General features: G+C 46.8%; 7 protein-coding genes across 7 annotated transcripts; 3 read left to right on the top strand and 4 right to left on the bottom strand.

Annotated features, from left to right (window-relative positions):
- Positions 1 to 1,436: 1,436 nt before the first annotated feature.
- On the bottom strand, positions 1,437 to 3,108 carry LY89DRAFT_573661 (enolase; the record flags this gene model as incomplete). Its single annotated transcript, XM_018208696.1, has 5 exons — positions 1,437 to 1,722; positions 1,778 to 2,255; positions 2,326 to 2,563; positions 2,671 to 2,966; positions 3,018 to 3,108. 5 exons carry the CDS (start codon positions 3,106 to 3,108, stop codon positions 1,437 to 1,439), a joined length of 1,389 nt encoding a protein of 462 aa, XP_018077640.1.
- A 336-nt stretch (positions 3,109 to 3,444) lies between these two features.
- Positions 3,445 to 5,327, bottom strand: LY89DRAFT_177922 (citrate synthase-like protein). Its single transcript, XM_018205592.1, has 4 exons — positions 5,083 to 5,327; positions 4,846 to 5,030; positions 4,099 to 4,797; positions 3,445 to 4,055 (listed from the first exon to the last, which is right to left on the bottom strand). The coding sequence occupies exons 1-4, from the start codon at positions 5,128 to 5,130 to the stop codon at positions 3,560 to 3,562; spliced, it is 1,428 nt and encodes a 475-aa protein (XP_018077639.1). The 5' UTR covers positions 5,131 to 5,327; the 3' UTR covers positions 3,445 to 3,559.
- A 244-nt stretch (positions 5,328 to 5,571) lies between these two features.
- LY89DRAFT_693475 (isocitrate lyase and phosphorylmutase) lies at positions 5,572 to 7,408 on the top strand (the record flags this gene model as incomplete). The annotated part of the gene is made up of 2 exons (XM_018216638.1): positions 5,572 to 5,971; positions 6,018 to 7,408. 2 exons carry the CDS (start codon positions 5,572 to 5,574, stop codon positions 7,406 to 7,408), a joined length of 1,791 nt encoding a protein of 596 aa, XP_018077638.1.
- Positions 7,409 to 7,625: 217 nt separating this feature from the next.
- Positions 7,626 to 8,585, top strand: LY89DRAFT_177897 (uncharacterized protein). The gene is made up of 2 exons (XM_018205591.1): positions 7,626 to 8,230; positions 8,280 to 8,585. The coding sequence occupies exons 1-2, from the start codon at positions 7,843 to 7,845 to the stop codon at positions 8,528 to 8,530; spliced, it is 639 nt and encodes a 212-aa protein (XP_018077637.1). The 5' UTR covers positions 7,626 to 7,842; the 3' UTR covers positions 8,531 to 8,585.
- Positions 8,586 to 8,861: 276 nt separating this feature from the next.
- LY89DRAFT_755152 (uncharacterized protein) lies at positions 8,862 to 9,482 on the top strand (the record flags this gene model as incomplete). The annotated part of the gene is made up of 1 exon (XM_018221342.1): positions 8,862 to 9,482. A coding segment is annotated over one exon (597 nt), but the record flags the coding sequence as incomplete, so codon positions are not given.
- A 1,124-nt stretch (positions 9,483 to 10,606) lies between these two features.
- Positions 10,607 to 12,281, bottom strand: LY89DRAFT_573869 (putative homogentisate 1,2-dioxygenase; the record flags this gene model as incomplete). Its single annotated transcript, XM_018208704.1, has 5 exons — positions 10,607 to 11,161; positions 11,213 to 11,815; positions 11,868 to 12,042; positions 12,095 to 12,117; positions 12,168 to 12,281. The coding sequence occupies 5 exons, from the start codon at positions 12,279 to 12,281 to the stop codon at positions 10,607 to 10,609; spliced, it is 1,470 nt and encodes a 489-aa protein (XP_018077635.1).
- Positions 12,282 to 13,259: 978 nt separating this feature from the next.
- Positions 13,260 to 15,359, bottom strand: LY89DRAFT_777059 (alpha/beta-hydrolase). Its single transcript, XM_018222102.1, has 5 exons — positions 14,960 to 15,359; positions 14,617 to 14,910; positions 14,388 to 14,563; positions 13,965 to 14,335; positions 13,260 to 13,917 (listed from the first exon to the last, which is right to left on the bottom strand). The coding sequence occupies exons 1-5, from the start codon at positions 15,124 to 15,126 to the stop codon at positions 13,306 to 13,308; spliced, it is 1,620 nt and encodes a 539-aa protein (XP_018077634.1). The 5' UTR covers positions 15,127 to 15,359; the 3' UTR covers positions 13,260 to 13,305.
- Between the last annotated feature and the right edge of the window lie 85 nt (positions 15,360 to 15,444).

Genomic DNA, 15,444 nt, shown 5'->3' with positions numbered 1-15,444 from the left:
CTGGTTACCGGTATCTGCCCCTGATTGAATGTCTACCATCCCATCATCAGACCTGCACGGTTCAAAAATGGACGATAGGCGCTTCCACCTCGTCAGAGCGTTGCATTCAACTCATCCAATTTCCCATCCCGTTTGCAAATGCCATGATCATGATCGGAATAACGACTTGGCATTGTAGGTCTAGATCTTCAGGCACAGACTCAGGAGAACGTGCCAGATGCAGTAGTCTTCCCCACAATGGAAGAAAATGCCTGTGGTCGGTTTTTACCTCGCAAGCTGAGAGCTGAAGCTCAAGATGCACACTTGCGGGAGGGGCAACGGTCTGCTAGGGCGTGAACTCAACGACTTACAATGGGACTTCAAATGGAGGTATTATCAGCGAGGAACGTTTCTCGGGGCTCCCTGCATTCGAGGAGGAGTGGTTGAGCATTGTGCTCGGTGGCTTCATCGTCAGAATTTCAGGACGCCAGCCACCAGAACGGTCTCGATTGGCATTCAGCCTTTCACCAGCGGCATCAATACGAGCAAAGGACGGCAGATTCTGCGAAGTGATGGCCTCCAAAGACAACTCGTTTTCCCTTGCATATACGGAGAATGAAGCATGAAATGCATGCAGCGGCGTGATGGTGCTGAGTCTGGACAATGCCAAGTATTGACTGAAGAACTAATTTTAGTTGCACACCTGCATATAGTATCTCAACTGCATATTCAAGAGCCTCAAACTTTGAGCTTTGGCGTCTCCCACGTGATTCCAGTTGAGCTCAGGAGTTCTAATCATGAAAAGGAAAAGATTGAGGTTATTGATGAAGAAAAGAGAATGAGTTGACGAGGAAAGTCTTGCAATAATCTTGACCTCGGTGGAGAGGCGCTAAAATTCTAGCGATTGAGCCCCTGGAAATCAGAAACTGTTACTTGCACTCTCAGCTTATGAGAAGCATAAGAAGTCTTTCGTAGCTGTCTCATCAGGAGGGTGATTTGAGCCTTCATATCCACTACCTTTGCCTCATTGATATCCCGGCTGACTTCGATGAACTCAGAGTTATCACGTGGTATTTGAAGACTTTGGAACATGCAAACTGGAAGCAGCTCTTCGCCCGCAAATTGCGCATATGGCGCTGACAGCGCTGATAGCGCACATCGCGCGCAAAGCGTAGATATCTCGAGTGCTGTCATGCATTGGCAGATTTAACACGTGAGCGTCGAACTCTCTCAATTGTACATCTGACTTAGTGTACGTTCGCGGTACTCGGCGTATCTTCTTGTTCCATAATCTATCATAAGATCAAAAGCCATGAATATACTGATGATGCTCATAATTACAAAAAAGGAGATCCCATTTTTGAACTACATACACGAAAAGAAATCCTGCATATCCATCCAACCCTATCACATTAACAACCAAAGTAATTCCCAAAAAGCTTCCTCCATTGACACTTCTAGTATCCATAGACATTGAACGGCATCTTCGGATCTGCCATTTTCCCATGCGTGGTTCTAAATTCCTTCCCAGCAAACTTCATTTCCTCGCCACTCGCTCTAATCTCGTCTTCGATATCCATGAGACGATTGTACTTCACAACTCTCTCTCCTCTCGCTGGCGCACCGGTCTTCAGATGACCGGTTCTAAGACCGACTGTCAAATCTGCGATAAAGTCATCGGTTGTCTCACCAGAACGATGCGAGACAAAGACTCCCCATCCGTAGCTGAATGCCAGATTCGCACTAGTCCTCTCATTAGCAAAATGACCTCTTTTTTGAAAGGATGGGAGAAACAGACGCAGCGATAGCCTCCGTAATGGTGCCGATTTGGTTGATCTTCAACAACAATCCATTACACGCCTCCTTCTCTTTCGCCTCCCTGACCCTCTCCACGTTCGTAACGGTCAGATCATCTCCAACGATCTCCGGCATTCTCTCCACACCATCATCTACCTCCCTCCCCTTCGCCATAAATTTACTCCAAGTCTCCCAATCATCCTCCGCAAAAGGATCTTCTAGTAACACAATCGGATACTTTGCAATCAACTCCCTATACAGGTCCGAGAGTTCAGGTGGGGTCAATTTAGGAGAGACTTTGTCTTTAATTCCCAGGTCGTAGATGCCATCGTGGAAGAACTCTGATGAAGCAGGGTCCATGGCGAACTTGATACGACCGGTATATCCAGCTGCTGCTACAGCCTCGACCAGGAGATCAAGTGCTTCGTGGGGTTGAGAAATAGGAGGAGCAAATCCTCCTTCGTCGCCGATGCTGGTAGCTATTTTCTGTTAACATTTTCTCCTTGGAATCTTGCAGTTAAAAACGCAAAAGCGATGAATTATGCTTACCAGAAGCACCAAACTTCTTTGTTATAACCTTCTTCAGATGTTGATACGTCTCTGCACCCATTTGAATAGCCTCAGCCATACTGGTTGCTCCAACAGGCGCAAGCATAATCTCTTGGAAAGCCATCGTGTTCCCAGAATGCACACCTCCATTCAAGACATTGAAGAATGGAACAGGCAACACATAGGGAGCTTTCGGAGCTCCAGCTTCTTGTCGGAGGAACTCGTAGAGTGGAATTCCCTGGTCACGTGTTAGGCTCAATGTTCGTCACACCACTTTGAAAATCGACAGTTTTGATGTGGGAATTGGCGCCAGGAATTGAAGACAAAAAGAAGAAGGATACCCACAGCTGCAGCGGCTCCAGCTCTAGCACATGCCATACTGACGCCGAGAATAGCATTTGCACCCAGTCGTTTCTTGCCTTTCGTGCCATCTAACTCGCAGAGAAAGGCGTCAATTTCCTTTTGCTGTGTCTCGACACTGAATCTCTTCGCTATGAGTGCTGGTGCAATCGTGGATTTAACACTCAAAACGGCTTGTTGGACGCCTTTGCCTCCATACGCAGCGGATTCTGTGTCTCGAAGCTCAAGGGCTTCGTGGATGCCGGTACTTGCACCAGACGGCACAAGACCTCGGAATGTACCTAGAAATCTATTAGCAAAGACCTAAAATTCAGGGAGAATAAATCAAACACCTTTGTCAGTAGTAAGTGTGACCTGAACAGTCGGATTGCCTCTTGAATCCAGACGTTGCGCAGCAGTAATTGATGTAATGTAAGACGGCATTCTCAACGGAGCAGTTATATTTATTTTTTCTTCAAGGAAAAGATAATCTTCGATGAATTGAGGAGGGGAGTGAGTCCTTATATCATGGCCAAGATCTGCGAAGGGCATTTTTGCTTACGGTGGTGGTGTGGTATGGCTGCTTGATGAAAAGAATGGACGAGTGAAAATTTGCGTGGGCGTCGGACGACATATGAAAGTGGCATGATGAGAGAAATCTTCATTATGACGAGACGTGTGGGGATGCATGGATAAGAATGAGATCATTTGTCAAGGATTGAAAATCAGAAGATGTTGGATACAGAATAATAATTGAGCTGTCAAGTGGATCGAGGGGAGGATTCAACTGCAGGGAGATGAGTGAACTCTTTGAGTCACATGATGACATGCAATATAGAAGCGTGACGCCAAAAGTCGATCTAAAGTACTCCAAACCTTACGCATTTTCCCAAATTCATGCGCTCTCAGCGAGTTTGACCAATCCCTCCAGATTAATACTCTTTGGTCTCTCAATTGGAAGGCCAAGTGCTCTGTCCCAAATCAGTTGGGCAAGGGGTCCAAGACCTCGACTGACTCCAAAGGTAGCAGTATAGTACAAAGTCTCGTGGAAGCCATAGTGATGGAAGAGGACGCCAGAGCTAGAATCAACATTCGGGTACGGATTCTTCGTTTTACCGTGCTCTTTCAACACGTCAGGAGCAATCTCGGAATTCTTCTTGACAAGTTGAAATACTGGATCCTTGGCGATTTCTGGTCGTGATGAAGCATAGTCCATCAAGGCTTCGAATCGAGGATCGGGTTTACGGAGAACAGCGTGACCATAGCCGGGTACGACTCGGCCTGATTTGAGTGTGGACCATAGGTAATCAGAGACATCTTTGTCACTGAAGCTGGTTCCAACGTGCTCTTGCATTTGCAGAATCCATCTCAAAACCTCCTGGGCGGCGAGCCTATTGCTGTTAGCAACTTCACATTATGTAGTAGAAAACCTACCCATGCAAAGGTCCAGCCAAACCCTGGAGACCAGCACTGTAACTTAAAAATGGATCGCTCAAAGCGCTACCAACCAAATGAGTCGCATGTGCTGAAACATTGCCTCCTTCATGGTCGCCATGTAATGCCAAGTATAATCGCAGCAAATCCTGGAAGTTCTCATTTTCCTTTCCTCCTTTCCCGAGCATAGCTGCAAAATTGTAGGACCAATCTTGCTCAAGGTCAACTTTGGCCGGGAGAGCTCCACCGCCTTGATACGAGTTTTGGTAGATCTTTGCAGCGATGACTGGGAGCTTTGCCAAGAGTGAGATGCTATCATCGAAGGTCGGCTCCCAATAGTCAGCCTTATTGATACCCTTTTCATACGCCTTTGCGAATTTAGATGTGTGTGACAGAGCTGACACAGCAATTGCGAATTGTGTCATTGGATGGAGATCTTTTGGGAAGTTGTCTAGCATCTTGTTGACAAAGTCTGGCAGTTCTGATTGTTCTGCAAGTTCACGAGAGAACTTTCGGACTTGATTCGTGGAAGGAACTTGGCCGGTCAAGAGTAGCCAGAACATGGCTTCTGGCAACATTTCTGTGCCAGAAGTACCTTTTGGCAGCTCTTTTTGGCACTCTTTTATCGTTCGTCCATGGAATCGAATGCCCTCATTGGCATCGAGGACGGATCCTTCCCACACCATAGCTTTCAGTCCTCTGTCTGGCGGTCAGCAACGCAGCATTCCAGAGCAGCTCTATCCGAACCTCATGCCACCAATTGTGTTCTCGACTTTGACATCTCCAATGACTTTTCCTCCTAGAGCCTTGACCTTCTTCAACAATTCACGCTTAGCTGGAATTGCTTCCTTGAATGTGGTCTTGAGATCTGGTTCGGAGGCAGAGGAATAGTTTCGATATGCAGGGAGTAGAGCAGAACGAGGAGCAATTGGCTGAATGAAGTCAGCGATCGGTTATTCGAGCTTGAATTCTGCCATTGCTTACTCGTAAAACCCTCAATGCTGATGAGGCAGTCCTAGAATTCATTGCCATATTGGAATCTTGGAGGCGGGGTACGTGGGGTAATCGTGGCTTGTAATGTGAAGATAGGAATACGAATTCCTTGAAACCGTTTATATAAGAATTAAAGAAGAGATAGTTCAACCGGACGTTCCTAAAAACTCTTTGCTTTTAGCAAACACAGACCATCAACGGTAGTCTCACATCGTCACCGGATGAGCTTGAGGTTGTGAGCCGAGGGAGTGGGAATTGGGGCACGGCAGAACGGCACCGAAGAAGTCACCGCCCAAATTATGCCGAGCTGAACCGGATGTTGCCTCGTTTTCTCCAGATTCCAGAGTCGGACAGCCGATGACGGATCTCATTGCTGAGGACTTGATGCTTGAATAAGCAACAGCGAGGTAGGAGAAATCATTTCACTGTTCTGCCAGTTCTCTCTTCGTTCCTCCTTTCATCCGATTCACAGTCTTCACAATGCTTCGCAGAGTAGCTTCAACGTTCCCTCGGCGAATGGTGGCCACCAGGTCAACGACTACTTGTTCCCGATATTTCTCGATATCAGCTCAAAGAATGTCCGCATTGAAACCTTTAAATTATCCCGTCTCTACAGCTCTTCCTTCCGACTCGTTTCAGCTACTTCCCGAATCAGAAAAGGCTGGGGCGGCGGAGGACGCATTGTATGAGCAAGAAATACAGGATGTCGAAAACTGGTGGGCAAGTCCAAGATATGAGGGCATCAAGAGACCCTACTCTCCAGCAGATGTGGTGTCGAAAAGAGGGAGTCAGATGCAAACATATCCAAGCTCAGTGATGGCAAGAAAATTGTTTGACCTGATTAAGCAGAGAGAGGCGAAGGGCGAGCCAATACACACAAGTACGTTTTTCACCAAGATACAAGGACAATAACTAAAACACTATAGTGGGTGCAATTGATCCTGTTCAAATGACTCAACAAGCTCCGAATCAAGAAGTTCTGTACATATCTGGTTGGGCATGTTCATCAGTCCTCACTACCACAAATGAAGTTTCCCCCGATTTTGGAGATTATCCATACAACACCGTTCCAAACCAGGTCCAGAGGTTGGCGAAAGCACAATCGATGCATGATAGAAAGCAATGGGATGCGCGAAGGAAATTGAGTGCCGAAGAACGAGCCAAGACCCCATATACAGATTATCTACGGCCAATCATTGCAGATGGAGATACTGGTCATGGTGGACTTTCAGCAGTCTTGAAGCTTGCCAAGCTCTTTGCTGAGAATGGCGCTGCAGCTGCACACTTTGAGGATCAACTACACGGAGGGAAGAAATGCGGCCATCTCGCAGGGAAAGTCCTGGTGCCGGTGGGCGAACACATCAATCGACTTGTGGCAGCACGCTTCCAGTGGGATGTTATGGGGTCAGAAAATCTTGTCATTGCAAGAACAGACTCTGAAAGTGGCAAACTTTTGAGCAGCGCCATTGATGTCCGAGATCACGAATTCCTCTTGGGTGTTGCGGACGAGAGTATTGAGCCCCTGGCGGAGACTTTACAAGCCATGGAGATGTCAGGTGTGTCTGGGGCTGAGATTGACTCTTTCGAAGCAGATTGGGTTAAGAAAACTAAGCTAGTCACTTGTGACGAAGCTATTGTCCAGCAACTAGAACATCACGGGGTTTCAAAAGACAAGATCAACGAATACCAGCAGGCGACACTTGAGAACCGCGACATGTCTATCACCAAACGGAAGCAACTGGCTTCGACATATACCAACAAACCTATCCAGTTTAGCATTGACATTCCACGAACACGAGAAGGGTTCTATCACTACCGTGCTGGCATGAAAGCTGCAACGAAACGCGCCATTGAGTATGCACCATACGCTGACCTGCTGTGGGTTGAGACTGGCGACCCTAACGTTGCCAACGCCGCAGAGTTTTCAGGAGAGATCCGAGAGAAGTATCCTGGAAAGGGGCTCGTGTATAATTTATCACCATCATTTAACTGGATGAGCCACGGCTTCACTCCCGAGACATTGAAATCGTTTATATGGGATATCGCAAAGCATGGATTCGTGCTTCAGTTGATTTCTTTAGCCGGCCTGCACAGCACAGCTACCATTACAAACGAGTTGAGCAAGGCATTTAAGGATGAAGGAATGTTGGCATATGTCAACCTAGTACAGAGGAGAGAGAAGGACCTAGGCGTTGATGTGTTGACGCATCAAAAATGGAGTGGAGCATCTTACATAGATGGCATATTGGGAGCTATCCAAAGTGGAAGCAGTAGCAGTAAGAGTATGGGTGAAGGGAACACGGAAGGCCAATTCTAAGCCAGCGAATATCCCAGACGAAATCAAATTTCGAATACAAACACTCTGTCCTTCGGTTTCTATCCTTCGATCTTCTGGTGGCGTCAATACTGCCTGATCTTTCCACGCATTCCTGCCCCTCTTGCCATCGAATTAGACCTCTGCTCGCTCAAAAGGCCCGCTTATATCCCATGCTTTTGTTCAACTTTCACTTGCCTTATTCTTGGCGAGTCGTAAGCCGATCCGAAATCTTTAATTGATTTTGATGTTATTTTGCAGGAGTGCTATCGTTTTACTCCGTACTACGGATTTGCTTAGGCATCTATGCCGAAGATCAGGCGAACCCCGAATCTATCACTCTTTGTAAAGTACATAAAGCCAGGACCTTGGCACGTTCCCAAGATTTTATTTTATGTATGTCAAGCCAGACCATTACATTCAATTGAAAGTACAAGATGGCAACAATCAAAATTCGCCCCGCTCTCGCAACAGATTTGCCCCAAACCGTGTCCCTCGACATCGCAGCCAACCCCGACCACCCTATAATGACAATACCATGGAAGCAATTCTCTCACAAATACGGCGTCTGGCTCTCTCGTCATCTCTACTTCCTCAATCACCCCGAGAAATTCCAATTCCTGGTCGCTACCACACCTTCTTCTTCCCAACCCAGCGGTGAGGAAATTGTTGGAATATTGGTTGGCACGTTGCCAGAGAACGACGTTAAGGCAGTAGAGGAGTGGAAACCGATCTTCCCTGAGGGCACGCAGGAGGATGTCATTATGTATTTTCTAGGTGTTGTTGAAGGAGACAAGAAGAAGTATCACGCAGCTGATATGTGGGGTATGTATCACTCTTCTCATCTATCGATTTCACTCTAACTCGAGAGCAGAGTTGGAATTGTTCTGTGTCTCCGTTGAGCACCAGAGACAAGGTATTGGAGCAAAGATGATGCAGGAGTGGTTAAAACCTATTGATGAGGATGGGAGACCTCTTTATATTTTCGCTTCAGTGAAGGGAAAGGGTTTGTATGAGAAGTTTGGGTGTAAGGTGGTAGGGACTTTGAATACGAATTTGAAGGACTTTGGTGTGGAGCAGCTGCCGCACCCTAACTTTCACATGGTGCGGGATGGGAAGAAATAGAGGGGTGTGATTGGGAGTCAAAGCTATCGTTTGAGTAATAGAGGAGCAAGGAGTTATTCGTAACGACGGGATAGTGTGATTGGGTTATGGTCTTCCATGATTATGATGATTCAAGCGTGCGAAGATTTATTGCAGAATAATGACATAGAATTCCAACAGAGCTGTCTTACAACAATAGTACTTAGACTGGAACTGAAGCTAGGTTTGTGGTTGAGAACTTCAACTTGAGGTGAAACACGAGCAAAGTTTGACTTCGGCACACTCGCAAAAGCCTTCAGTCTGTGACGATAGAAAAATAAATATATACAGCATGAAATCACAATAGCATTATGGTAAATCTCCCCGTGACAATGTCCTTCATTACTATGTACATGATGCTCTCTTTGATCTAGTGAAGGAAGGCAGAGGAACGATACGGCTTCCAGATAATCCTCTTTCCAGAGGCTCCAACACCAGGACGAACACTGCCAGCACGCTTGGTAACTTTGGTGGACCTCGAACTTGGCGACCAGCTAACTGCCAGCCTTCGCTGGTACTTCGTGATGAGGTTGATTGGTCGAGGTGGAGTCTGAAAGTCGTGGTAGTCGTATTCCGTTCCGTCGTCACTTTGGTCACAGTCCTCCTCGGAGAGTTCACGGACAGGTGGGACTTTGGCGGACCTGATGCGGCGGTATTGGCGTTGTCTGTCTTCGCAGTACTTCTTGAGATCGAGTTGCATCTTCAACCACTCTTTGCGTTGAGTAGCGAGACAGGTTTGGTAATTGTGGGTGGGAGGAATGTCGGTCTCTGGATCGGCGAAGGGATCTGTCTCAATGGACGGGATTGGAGTGTCGGGGTCGAGAAAAGCGTAGTTTCGGCACATGTTGGCGGCAATGGCTTCGTCGTTGGTGGCAGTAAGTTCGTTGGCAGTGGTGGTAGAACTTGCTGACGTTCTAGGAGTTGATGAGAGCATTTTGAATGAGTGATCAACTGTGGTGCGCAATCGTCGAAGAAGGATTGATGAGTTGTGCTTGAGAAGAGTTGGAGGGAGACCGAGATTTTATGCTATACGCAAATGATTTTTAGTGTGTGCTGTTAGGTGAAGACAATAGCAAAAATTTTCATATGTGAAAGAGTGAATATGTTCAATGAGAATGATTGTGTTGATGGATCTGCGTTAGCTGCCTCCAAGCCCGGTTGCACAAGAATTCTGACACCCAACCATAAACCACATCAATCAGACATAAGAAAACAGGAAATAGGTCACGCTACGGCTACCGCTGTATTGTCCTTGATCTTCCACAATGCGAGTGACAATATCAGATATACTGCAAAGTGCCAACAAAAAATTCCAAATCTAATTTCCAGGCAAGTCTCTTCTAGCAGCCTATGGAGCTTTATGGCCTTTCTGCTATGAGGAATAGACAAATCTACTGTGGTAATAGAAAGAAGTGGAAGGCGTTGGCTCTCGATCGCGAAATCCAGGGGCTGCTAAGCGAGAAGCAAAAGGCGTATGGACAATACCAACAGCCTCTCGCTTCGAAAAATTTCTTTCCGAGTGAATGCTTAAAGGAAGAGTTCGTCTAACCTATCCCTTTGATCTCATTGTTGCATGATTAGTATTGCGCTTTATCCAAATCCTTGAATCCAAGCCATTTACCCTTGGTAGACTTTGTGGACAAGGGCTTCTGCTTCAGCATCACTTTCGAAGATTTATTCACATTGTGCGATACAGATGAGCGAGTCGCTTTCGTCGCAATATATGGATTCTCGATGTTGTAAGTCTATGGAAGTTAAGAATTATAAGGCTCGACCTGCTCTTCTGTTATCAGGTGAAGCTGCTACGGCTAATTCAGCAACCAGAGATTTCTACGGAAATCTTGCCCCTTTTTCTCGCACTGAGACTTCCGACGTCTCCTCACTTGTTATTGTCTTCCTAAACATCACTCATCTCAATGTATCTATTCTTCCGACGCTAGCTCGGGTGAGATCACAAATTTTGTGTGTGAATGTATTCTCCAGATCTCACGAACAAGGCACACTCATTTTAGAACATTTATTATGAATAGGAAATGCTGTACAATTTAACGCTCATTCTCAGTGCCCATTCGTAACCTTCAATCCATTGACCTTACTCATGATCTCCTCAACCTCCTTCGCATGGCTCGAGAAATTATCAACCAGATTATCCCACATCTTCGGCTCATGCTCATGCTTCTTCTTGCTGTTCCAGGCATAATCTGTAATAGTAAAAGGCCTGCTGGACTCGAACATGAAAGCGATCGATCCCTTCGAAATCTGCATCTCTGGCGGGGGCTGAGCAGACGCTGCCTTGAATTCTTCGTATGCTACGCCGTGTGGCACCATTCCGCATTCGAAGGAAACACTTCCGGGTTGGAAAGCATCTGAACGTCCGCCGTAGTCGCCATAGATGAGACCCATAAGTTCGGATGCGACGTTTCGATGGTAATATGGTGGTCGGTAGGTGTGAGAAGCTACGTCCCAACGTGGAGAGAAGATGAGGAAGTCGGCGAGTGGTGCTGTTGGGTCTCGAGACTTCGCTGTGAGAACGCAGAAGATCGAGGGATCGATATGGTCAACGGAGATGGAGCCAACATTGACGAATTTTGTTAGGTCATATTTGTATGGTACCTGATTGAGGAGTCAGCGAATAGGACTTCTCTTGTCAGCTGGAATGCTCACATAGTTGCCATGCCAAGCAACGACATCGAAAGGGGAGTGTCCTTGAGTGCTCTTGAAGAACTTTCCTCCGAGCTTGTACACAATCTCCCATCTCTCCTTCTTCACCTCGTACTTTGCTTTTGGTGTCAAAAAGTCACGTGAATTGGCAAGGCCGTTCGCACCCAGAGCTCCCAATTCTGGTAATTCGAACTGCGTTCCCCATACTTCGAGGATGTAGCCACGAGATGGACCCTCTGGTAGCTCGACACGGAAGCGAATTCCTCGTTGGATGACACAAATTTCTCCTGGCTGCACGAAAAGAGGACCAAACTCGGTCTGGATGTCTAGAGCTCCCTGTTGCGGGACGATCAAAAACTCCCCATCCGAATTCACAAAGGCCTTTTGCTTCATGCTTGTGTTTGCGGTGTAAACATGTGTCACAATACCTTCTCTCAGGGTTGGGTCACCTGAGCCAGCGACCGTCTTGAGGCCAGAGACGAAGTCGACTTCTCCCTCGGTTTCAATGTCGAAGGGCATCCATGCCAATTGAGTTGGAGAAACATGGACACGAGGATTAATAGGCAAAAAGTTTGACTCTGTATCTTTGTTGTCTGGTAAATCAGTCTGGCGCATGACTTTAGCATAACTCTCGTAGAATATGGTTTTGCTGGCTTACGAATCCTTCATGCGCAACAGCTGGGCGAACTCTGTAAAGCCATGACCTCTTGTTAGAGGCTCTGGGAGCTACAAACGCAGAGGCAGTCATTTGCTCTGCGTAGAGACCGAAGCGGACACATCTTGGGCTGTTTTGTCCCAGTGGGATTGTTCCTGGAATAACTTCGGACTCGAAGCTATAATGGTGGTCAACTCCGATGCAAGCGACTTTCCCAGAATCCGACTCACTGGTTTCCAAAGCCACATTGATACTGTCAAAAGTCAGTAAAGTGGGGATTTTCAGAGGAAAGATTTTATGTACCTCGTACGGATCATTCTTTCTCACTGCAAAAGATGGGATGGCGCCATCCTTCTGGGTCTCTGCCCAGTGAAAGATATTCTGGTAGTCCGGCTTCTCAGAAGTCTGAGCAGGCATCTTTCTTTACTGTTGATTTTTAGTGTTCTTCAGGTTGGAAGATTGTTAAAGTCTTCGAGTACTGGTCACGTTGCGGTTGAATGCAATCTTGGGAGGAGAATGCGCCGCCACTTCGAGATGCCTCCTCTTTTAAAGACTTGAGCCCCGCAAGGTTTCCACATTCTAGGCGTCTCAAAGTCTCAATACACATGTAAGACCCTCATATCGAAGGTCGTTAGCAGCTGACGTTAGACACTACACCATCACCAAGCAACACCGGAAATCCCCCACCCAAGCAGAGGCGCCGCCAAACATGGTTGTTTTAGGGTCGGATATGCTACGCGATAGCCCTAACGGGCTGGCCAGAACCAGTAAACACTCCTATGCGGGGTAGTTTTGGGTGGGGAACGTTCTTACAAGATTATCACAAAGCATCTAGCTTTAATTGTGACATGACTGAGATATTATAAAGCCTTCGGTAGTATGGATCCGAGAGGGCAAAACTGCGACTGGTCGGTCGAAAATGTTCCAACATTTGTCTGTACAGTACCCCCCCCTGATCATATGTTAGTTCCTTGCCACTCGGTTATTTTACAGTAACTTGAAGAGGAGAGATCTTATGCTGCTTTTTAAAATTTTGTTGCTGTGGAAATTCTAGTGCTCACGCAAAGTTCGTCCGTGCAATCCTATCACACTTTCAAGCAGCAAGTCTCCATAAAAGTGGCAAACTAACATATGATCAGGGGGTACTGTATATAGGTAGTGTTTTCTCCGTTTCGGATCACCGACCGTCGGATCGCATGCAAGTGAATGGTCCGATCATTACCGGCAAATGTCCAACGGGTGTAGCCGGCCAAATACTTATCCAGATGCACGTCCCATTCCCATTACCATGGCAGACCAGAACCACTTGACGCAGATTGGTCCATTGTTACGAACCACTGCTGTCCTCGCTCTTATTCGAGATGGTAACTTACTGATAAACGAAAATGCAATATTGGATTGTGGAAGCTTTCATTGTCTTGAACAAATGCAAATTTGCCATCTAATTGCCAGACAAGAAATTTCCCCAAGCAGCTGAGAGCTCCTCAATCCCAACACTATCCGCGAGCTCGAAGATTGTATTCTTCCGCCCGGATTTCTCTGAAGTGATTCCTTCCACATATTCGGAGCATTTCCCATCAGAACTTGGTCCATATGTCATCGCTCCTTCATTTCCACTTTCAAATAAAGGCCATCTCGTCTCGCCATTCATGAAGTTGATGAAGTCTCCCGCGAACTGCTTTGCAACAGCTTGCTCCGCCTGCGCGAGATGTTCATCAAAGTTCTGGAATAAATAAGCGACATCGAGAACATGTCCTGATTCGCCTTTCCACTCTCCATCCCACGGATTTAGTTCATTGAAGTGGTACATCCAAGCTTTACCAGGCCAACCACGAGCCCAAGTTACGCCTGTGGCAAAGAATCCGATGTCTGTTGCAAACTGCAAGACGTTGCGGAGGGCGACAGAGTCTGAGAGATCTGGGGTAATCTTGTAAGTGTGACGCAACTTCTCTGCTGCTCCTGGCTGTGCAGCAAAGGTCTTCTCTATGGAGTCACAAAAGGTTCTCGCGAGGCCAAACTTTCTTGGGCCGAGCATGAACGATAGTATAGAGCCCTAGATGAGGATTAGATGTGGCTTCCTGAGAGTTGCGGAGGACTCACATCAAATTGGCAATCTCCGACGAGCAATTCTTTGCACCAACTCCTCCCAGGCATAGAGAGAGCGGGATCCTCTGCTTTCGAACCTACCTGTGCGAACGTGGGGGCACATGGTACTGAATCGTTGTCAACGACTGGTAATAGCGGGAGACCGGAAGATCCAGCTTCAACGATCTTCTCGACGGGAATTTGCCAAAGCGATTTTACTCTTTCTGAGCCGGAAAGTGCTCCGAGACCAAGAGCTTGCATGGTAGAAGAGTATACAAATTCTGAGAGTGGGGGTGGAAGAGGTCTCATCATCAGTGTATTGCCGGACATGGAAATGAAGCGATTGAAGAGAGGCTTCGTTTGATGCAATAGCAAGAACCCGGAAGCTAGTATAACAAAAGTTAGAACAATCAAGTGAAGCAAGCAAGATGAACATACCAGAGCCAGCACTCTCTCCGATGAAGGTTACATTTTGTGGATCTCCTCTGAAGCCTGAAATATACTCTTGCACCCAAGTGAATGCGTTTGCTTGATCTCTGATACCATTGTTGCCGAGGTATCCAGCATCTCGAAGTTCTGCTGATGTCATGAAACCAGGAATCCCAACTCGGTAACTCGAGAGGCGTCAGCGAAGGTGAACAACGATTTCAGGCACCTTTTGACCTACTTGATACCAACGCCTATGACAGGCTTTTGCATTTCAGCTGACAATTTCACAAATCTTGCCTGATCATAATGTGGCCAAGCATTTGATCCAAGACCAAAGCCACCACCATGAACGAACACAAAGACTGGCAACTTCGTCTCCGGACTTGGTACTTTGCCATCAATCAGAGGCATCGTAACATTGAGGTGCAGTCCTTCAAGTTCGGACATGCTCATTTTAGGCATTGGAAGCGACTTTTGAATGAATGTAAACTCATCCTCCCAAGCCTTCTCCATAGGACTCGGCACCATAGGCCTACAAAATGATAAGTTTTTGTGATCAATAGGACAAGGAAAATAACTACCCGTATTTCGTTGCATCAACAACATTGTCACTCGAACCCTTCAAAAGCTCGCTCGGAGCAAATAAGTCTTTGATGGAAGCATATTTAATACCCCAAAACTGGATGACTCCGTCACCGAACTTGCCGCGAATCTCACCAAGAGAAGAATGGGTAAGCGTAGATGTCATAACTGCTCTGATCCCACTTTCACTACTTTCCGAAATCCTCGTAAATGTTGCAAGCCAGGCTCTTCGTTTCAAGTAAGGTGAGGGAGCTGCAGCTATCAAATGAAGCCCCTTGATGTCACGTGGAATTGGGGTAAACCAGTGCTAATCTTGGGATATAATAGTGTTCACAAGAGGCAATATGCCGTCGCAGAGACTTCTGCTCCAGCATCACTCGGGTATGATTTGGACGTGGGGCTCTCCATGTGCTGATGTGGGGCCGGAGAACCCCCTTCCGCTCCAAGACTGCGCTGCTTTGGAAGGAGTTGAATCACGTGTACT

Source organism: Mollisia scopiformis (assembly GCF_001500285.1).
Source record: "Mollisia scopiformis unplaced genomic scaffold LY89scaffold_2, whole genome shotgun sequence".
In the NCBI taxonomy this organism is placed as follows: domain Eukaryota; kingdom Fungi; phylum Ascomycota; class Leotiomycetes; order Helotiales; family Mollisiaceae; genus Mollisia; species Mollisia scopiformis.
Note: the sequence above shows the minus strand (reverse complement) of the source record. Positions and strands in the feature narration are given on the sequence as shown.